Source organism: Lonchura striata, chromosome 8 (assembly GCF_046129695.1).
Source record: "Lonchura striata isolate bLonStr1 chromosome 8, bLonStr1.mat, whole genome shotgun sequence".
Taxonomy (NCBI): domain Eukaryota; kingdom Metazoa; phylum Chordata; class Aves; order Passeriformes; family Estrildidae; genus Lonchura; species Lonchura striata.
In genome coordinates, this window is record NC_134610.1 from 16300976 (window position 1) to 16308524 (window position 7549).

The 7549-nt window shown below is 52.6% G+C and overlaps 1 protein-coding gene across 4 annotated transcripts in view; it reads left to right on the forward strand.

Annotated features, from left to right (window-relative positions):
* SLC4A3 (solute carrier family 4 member 3) overlaps nucleotides 1–5989 on the forward strand; it is a 33220-nt gene extending 27231 nt beyond the window's left edge. For all 4 annotated transcript variants that reach the window (XM_021526270.2, XM_021526271.1, XM_021526275.1 and 1 more), the window contains 5 exons: nucleotides 1413–1579; nucleotides 1957–2210; nucleotides 2456–2625; nucleotides 3090–3263; nucleotides 3990–5989. In XM_021526270.2, coding sequence (XP_021381945.1) covers nucleotides 1413–1579; nucleotides 1957–2210; nucleotides 2456–2625; nucleotides 3090–3263; nucleotides 3990–4067 — 843 coding nt within the window. In that variant the 3' untranslated portion in view covers nucleotides 4068–5989. The remainder of the gene's footprint in view (nucleotides 1–1412; nucleotides 1580–1956; nucleotides 2211–2455; nucleotides 2626–3089; nucleotides 3264–3989) is intronic.
* Nucleotides 5990–7549: the final 1560 nt, after the last annotated feature.

Genomic DNA, 7549 nt, shown 5'->3' on the forward strand with positions numbered 1-7549 from the left:
TTAGTCATAACAGCACAAAGCAAACAGAAATATTCCCCTCATCCTCACTCCCACACTGACGGGAAGCTCCAAGGATCTTGCTGGGGCTGAGGCCAGAGCTACAGGGACTGGAGTACCCTAGTATCCTTCTGGTCATCTTGCTGTTAGTAGGGGAGGGTTTATGGGCTTTAAGGAGATTCAGTGCAGTTCTTTCCTTCTTTGCAACTCTAAATAGTTGCAGTCAATCAACAAGACATAAACTGTTTATGCACAATGAAGAAGGTGGCATATAGAATGGTTTCAATGGGATATTTGTCATGAATTTAGTACTCAATGTACTTATTCTCTCCTTCATAACTTAATGTTATCAAACAAATTTATCTCACAGGTTTAATTTTTTCTCCTTTTTTAGTAAATATGGAATTATATATTTTTGGTTTGTTTGTTGGTTTTTTCTTTTTTGCTAAGATTGGGAAGAGGGTGAAAAGTATTTCCTGTTCATCCTGCAAGCTTTTTATCAAAACAGCCCAAGAGTTGGTGGAATCCAAATTCATTTTTATTCATTTGAATTTCAATGAAAAATTTCAGTCTATCAGACGTTAGTAAAATCATGCGCTTTGTTACATTCTTTTCATACCCTTCTCTACTTCTACAGTTAATATCAAAAGCATTATCATTTTAGTATTAACTCAGCATATGTACAAAGCTTTCCGAGAAAATGGTACTTAGTTACACAGCTTAACTCAAGGACAAACATTCCAGAAATATTATTCATACTTACGCTGATTAACATAAATGCAAATCATAAACTCTGCCTGCAGTGCAGATAGCAGAAATTGCTGTAGAGCAGCACAGAGCCAAGGGTTCAAATGCTGATGAATACAGGGTCAGGATGATGTACAGCAAGGAGTCTGTGTGGTCTGATGGGAGCACAAACATGATATTTCCTCTGAACATGGTCAGGGTGAGCTAATTTCTACAGAATGTGGCCACTTCTGAGGTTAGCACTGCAAAAACAATGTTGTAAAATGTCTCAGAAAAGCCTTGGAAAGTCTGGAAAGCCACCTCAGAAAATGGTCGGCAGTTGAGAACACTTGATTTGTCCAAGCAAAGGTCAAGGAGCATTTTAACCATGGTCTGCAAGGACTGACATGAGAGTGAGGTTCCTGAGGGAAGATACTTCCTTGGTCTCTTGGAAAAAATGAAGGGAATTTAAGTAGCTGAAAGGAAATGACACGGGCCTATATTAGGGAACATGGGGTTTTTTTATACTGAAGGGGATTATCCATGAGAAAGTCCTGCTCAGTTCATGGTGGCTTATCCTTTCATCTGAGGCGTTCAGAACAGGGAAGCCAGGGGGATCAAAGCCGTGTGAGGCTGTGGGCTTGTTTGTATGAGTGAGTAACTGCTGGGTTTTGCAACTACACCACCAGAAGCTGAATGTCCCCTCCGGCCTGTCGGTCACATCCCCTCACAAGCGTGGCTGGTTCATCCACCCCATGGGCAGTAGTGGGACCTTTCCGCTGTGGATGATGTTTGCCTCTGCCATCCCTGCCCTCCTGGTCTTCATTCTTATCTTCATGGAGACACAGATCACTACGTGAGTACCTCCCCCTCCAATCTCAACCACTGCTAACCCCTAGACAGGCAAGGCCAGGATTCTGGTTCACTTGGAGATGCAATGAACATCCCAGAGGAAGAGCAAGAGCAGGATTCTAGGTATTTCAGACTGAACTTTGGCTTCTCCCATCATCTTTTGGCTCCCCTCTTGGCATATGGTGTGGTAGAGACCTTCCTCAGCCAAGCACAGGAGGAAACTGCTAACCTGAAGCTGACAGCCACCATCCCCCTCCTCAGCCATCTTCTTGTTATCTCCATGTGTGCTGTCTCCAGAGAGCGAGTGTTGTCCCCAGCTGCAGCGCTGTCCCTGGGCACTGGCCTGGGCCTTGCACTGACCCAGGCTCGATTTTCTTTCAGGCTGATTGTTAGCAAGAAGGAGAGGAAGTTGCTGAAAGGCTCTGGCTTCCACCTGGACCTTCTGCTCATTGGCACTATGGGGGGGCTTTGCGCTCTCTTCGGGCTGCCCTGGCTGACGGCGGCGACAGTGCGCTCCGTCACCCATGTCAACGCCCTGACCGTCATGAGCAAGGCCATCGCTCCCGGGGAGAAGCCCAGGATCGAGGAGGTGAAGGAGCAGCGTGTGACCGGAGTGCTCATTGCTGCCCTTGTCGGTGAGCCTCTGCTCAGGGAACAAGGGAGGGGAGAGGACCAAGCACTTAAATCTCCTGGCAGTGTCCCTGCCCCGTGGGCCTGTCCATGCTCTGCCTGCTCACTGCAGGAGCACCCACACCTACCCATACTGAGCTTCCTTTCCCTTGCGCTCAGGGCACAGAGCAGGTGGGAGAGGGACAGAGGCTGGGGTGCCTTGTGGAGGGGCTGGTGTGGGACACACATGCCCTGAGCTCTGTCTGTGCAGGTCTGTCCATTGTGATGGGGAACATGCTGCGGCAGATCCCCCTGGCTGTGCTCTTCGGCATCTTCCTCTACATGGGGGTTACATCGCTCACTGGCATCCAGCTCTACGAACGCCTGCTCCTGATCTTCATGCCATCCAAGCACCACCCTGACCACATCTACGTTGTCAAGGTGAGCAAAGGCAGGTTACACAGAACAAGGTAATGAGGAGAAGGGGAAGAAGAAGCAGGTGAGGGGAGAATGGTTTTTTGGTAGAGTGATACTTGGCTTGGTGACCCTGCTTGGCTGCAAGTTTGTGCTGAGAAGTGCAAGGCCTGCAGAGAGATGGTACAATGTTGGTAGACTGCACCGAGGAGTGCATTGCCAGGATATTGTATGGATGGACAGATAATTTGTAGGATTGATGCACTGTTTTGGGGGGTGTAGGGACACTGCATTGCCAGGTGGGTATGCTGCCAGGTAGCACAGAGGCTGATGTGTTAGGGAGTTCTACCTGGCTGTGGAGTAAAGGCAGGTAGATTCTGCAGCAGCAGGTACTCATACTATGCTACGCAGAAGACTTTTGTTTTGCCACTTGGGTCTTTATTAATCTGTGTGGAAAGATAATGTGTTCTTAGACTGGATTTACCTACTAGGTGAAGACCTGGAGAATGAATCTCTTCACCTGCATCCAACTGGCCTGCATTGTGCTGCTCTGGGTGGTGAAATCTACAGTGGCATCGCTGGCCTTTCCCTTTGTCCTGATCATGACAGTGCCATTGAGACGCTTCGTGCTGCCCCGCTTCTTCCACGACAGGGAGCTCAAAGCGGTGAGCAGACAGCTGTCCTCTGTCTAGCTTGCAACACTGGAATGAGATTGAGGAGATTTGGCAGCCTGAAAGGCTGGGAGATATGGGCCAGCAAAGCCTTGAGGCTCTTTGCTCAATAGGAGTAAGTGGGTGAATGGCTTCCTTGGATCTTGTAGCCCTGGGAGTGCAGTATGAGATGGTTGGGCAGCCTGGGCCAAGGAAACAGGTTCCTACCAGGCAGAGGCCTGAAATAAGGATTTCCCTTTCTATCTTGTGCCTCATTAATCAAGAAACATACCAATTCCCTACTGAACCAGCAGCAAGAACAGCCCAGTAGCACTTTAGAGGGTATGCCTGTAGGCACTTCAGCATATAACCACAGAGCCAGGGTGCTGGCAGCTTTTCAAGAGCTGGCAGCTCCTCTGCTGCTGTCAACATCCTGAGCTTTTGTTGGAGGAGAGCCTGGAGCAGCACCCAGAAGTGAGTGCTGCCAGCAGGGGGAGAGGAAGGAGCTGCAGTGCTGGACCAAAGCCCCAGGCATTAGAATAGAAAGGGCATTGGGCTGGGGAAGCATGGATGGGCATGAGGGTTTAAAGGATCCTGTTGGGAGGGGAAGGAACAAGAGCTGTGCTTTTCCCAGCACAGCTCAGCTGACTGGGTTGCTGTGTGCTGATCCCTCTGTGCCAGGCTTGACCCCACAGTGGGGGCAGCTGTGGCCTTCATAGAGTGGTCTCTGCCTCTTCTCAGTTGGACTCGGAGGATGCGGAGCCAAATTTCGACGAGGATGGCCGGGACGAGTACAATGAGCTGCACATGCCTGTGTGAGCTGGGAGCTGCCCTCCCTGCTCGTGAGACAGGCGGCTCACGCCTGCTCAGCCCTCCCAAGAACTAACTGGAGACTTGCCGTGAGTCACACTGTCTCTTGCCTGGACCAATGAATGGCTGTTCCATAGCCCTGCAGGATGCAGCTCCGGCTCTGGCTGCCCCATCGCTCGCTCAGCAGAGGCTGTGAGTCTCTCTCCTCTTGGACCTGGTGGGCTGAGAGATGCCTCTCGCATCCCAACGCTGTGTGGGTGTTGAGTGCCCCTGAGTCAGGGGTCTGTCCCCTCCCTGCTGGAGGCAGCCTGTGCCTGGTCTCCAGGCAGTGAAGGGGAACCACGCCAGCTGGTGCCACTGCATTCCCCTCCACTACCATGACCCTTGAGTACCTTTGGGTATCTCAGTACGTGACACTGAGCACTCACAGGAATGGGCTAGAAGCTGCCTCTTCTCCCAGGCCAGCAATCTCCTTACTCAGCTGGAAAATGCCTTGCTCCTGCTCTCTCTGCCCCATTCTAGGAGTGCTCACACTGGGCCTCTGCTCAGCTAGTGGCCCACAGGGCTGCTGCAGCCTGGCAGACAGGCAAAGAGGGACTGGCACCCTAGCCCAGTCCTCCAGACCGTTTTCTGTCCAGTCACCTTCCCATATGACTGTCTTCAGCTCTTGCTTGACATGGAAGAGGCTGTTTAGCTCCCCTCCCTCTCAGTTTTCCTGACCTTATTTCCAAAGGCAAATTGCATAGGGAGGGAAGGCTGGAGACAAGCAGGTATCCTGAAGCCTTGAATGTTTGCCCTCTTGCAGGAACTAAGAGGAATCCTCTGCCATTCTGCACCTCCAAAGAGGTTGCAGGAGTACACGTGTCACAGGGCTGTATCCCAGTTCCTGATCCCCACATTCCTGTCTCTGAGAACAAATCATGTTTAAGAAGCTATACAAGAAATTTGGTGCTGGAGCATAAAACAGTCCTTTGGGTCCCCTCCCTTTCCCTGTGCAATGATCCACTGAGTCTGGCTCCCTGGAAGCCTATAAGTAAGTCACTGAAACCCCAGCCCCACTTTTGCTGCCATACTGAAATCACCTTTCACATCCAGCGGTGCCCTCCATGTGGGAAGGAGCAGCACCCAGGGTGCCCAGCACTCAGCCCCCATCACCTCTGGGCAGCTCCACAGAATCACAGAATGGGTCAGGTTGGAAGAGACCCAGTGGATCATCTGGTCCAACCTCCCTGCCCAAGCAGAGTCATCCCAGAGCACATGGCACAGGATTGTATCCAGACAGTTCTGCAATATCTCCAGTTAGGGACACTCCACAATCTCTCCGGGCAACCTGTTTCAGTGCTCAGTCACTGCACAGTAAAGTTCTTCCTTGTGTTCAGGTAGGACTTGCTGTGCCTCACACCTTTCCACCTGGCAGAGCTGTTCCCCAGTGTGTCCCCAAGCTGGCAGCCTTTGTTCAAAGCTGGCCCAGAAACTGATGGTGCCCTTGCTGCCCCTGGAAACTCAAAGGTTAGTGCCAGCAGAGAAAGGCAGCCCAGCCTCTTCCTGATGGTCAGAGCTGGACTGTTCTTCTGGAGGAAGATGCTCACTTCATCATTGGATTTGGGAGAAGATGCTGCCCTCATTCCCACTTACCAGCCTGGCTCCTGTGAGAGATGGTGGGTGCTTCATTACCAGGAGGGTCCAATGCCTTCCTCGGGAGGCTACAGAAATATCCCATCAGAGAAAGAAGCCTCCCCCACAGCAGGTCCTGCCCACAGCCTGGCCCCCCTACAGGGCCTGGGGCAGAGAGACGAGTGTCTCTGTGTATCTGTGGCCGTGTGTGTCCTGTCCTCCCTGTGTAGTGTAGGAGGCCTGTTGTTTCTGTGCATTGTGACTCCTCTGACTGTAGTGGAAACAGCTACACCAATAAACACTTCACAGGAACCGTGCCTCTGGCTCTACACTTCTGGTTTTATCACCAATGGCAATAAATTAAATGGATTGAAATTCCCCAGCACAAAACTGCCTTGCCCACCACAGCCAGCAAGGTAGCAAACCCCAGCTGGAGCAAGGACTGTCACCATGTTACTCCCTAGCAGTCTGGAGGTGGGCTTTCTGTCACTGTCATCGAGCAGAGTGGTTACTGTGGACTCAGCCTCCACACTAGCTGCTGGAAACAGGAGGCTGAGCCCCATGTTTAACCACATGAACCACAAGAAACAAATTCTCTTGCCTGCTTCCATCCACATACATGTCCATGCTTGTGCCTGTGTGCTCAGCAGCACTCAGTGCCCATCTCCTTGTGCAGTCTGTAGCCAAATGCCAAATGGCAGGCCCACAGGCTGAGCACAGGACATCTAATAACCACATCCTTTCCATGCTTTCTTCCCAGACAAGAACTGAGCCAGGTCCCTGTGAACTGCTGGCTGCCTGCAGCCCATGGTGATGGGTTGGATGTCCTCCAGTCTTGCTCTCCAGGGTACTGCTGCTGGGAGTAGGTGGAAGTCCTACTGCCCATGGTCAGTCACTGGCTGCTCCAGGGGCTGGCTGCTGAGGCAGAGGTAGAGGGCTGAGCCTGCACAAGTACACAGGTGGTGGCCATCCTGTTTCTGAGCTGGGTGTGCTGTGGGGCAGGCAGTGCCTGGCCTCACAGCACCCTCTCCAGAGCCTGGCAGCACTGCAAAACCTGCAAGAGAGGAAGCAGCGTGGGTGTCTTTCTCCTAAGCATTCAATTGGGCTTGGATGGTTGTATCCATGACCCAGAGGCTGTTCTGCCATGTTAGGAAACACTTTCTCTCCCATTCCCCACTCCTGAGCTCTCCTTCCTCACATCAGAATGTCCAAACCAGTAGGCCATTGGTTTGGACTGGAGAGATTATGGCTGTACCCAGTCCCACAAGATTCACATTTCCACCTGGATGTCCAGCCCTTCCTGTGCAGCACCCTGGCTGCAGCAGTGCCACCACCCACCGTGGTATGCAGACCAGGGAGCGCAAGCAAAGCGACACGTGCCCTTACCACATCAGTCCTCTGGATGAGGGTGGGCCTGACCTCCAGCTCCAGCAGCCAGTCAGCCTCCAGGATTCTGTGGTGGTATTCCTCTAGCTCCAGACTCTTCTGCTGCTCCTCAGCCAGGGCAGCCTCTCTCTGGTGAGCCCCCATACCCATACCTGAGCTCTGCCAGGGCCGGGCCAGCCCTGGCCTCTCGCCTGCTGCTGCAGCCGCAGGAGGCGGATGCTCTGGAAACACGATGGGGCTGGGCACAAAGGGTGCACTGCTCCCTGCAGTGCAGCAGGGCCAGCAGCTCCACCTGGCTCTGCTGCAGCTGGGCTTGCAACACCCCAGCACTGCTGCCTGTGCCTGCAGGCTGCACTGGGATCATGGGGTTGGGCAAGCCCAGGGGAGAGCTGGGCTGGTGGGGGGCCCTGCTGCATGGAGCGAGCTGTACAGTGCCGGGAGCCAACCTTGCTCTGCATCATGCTGGTGGCTGCAGTGGCAGTGATGGTGAC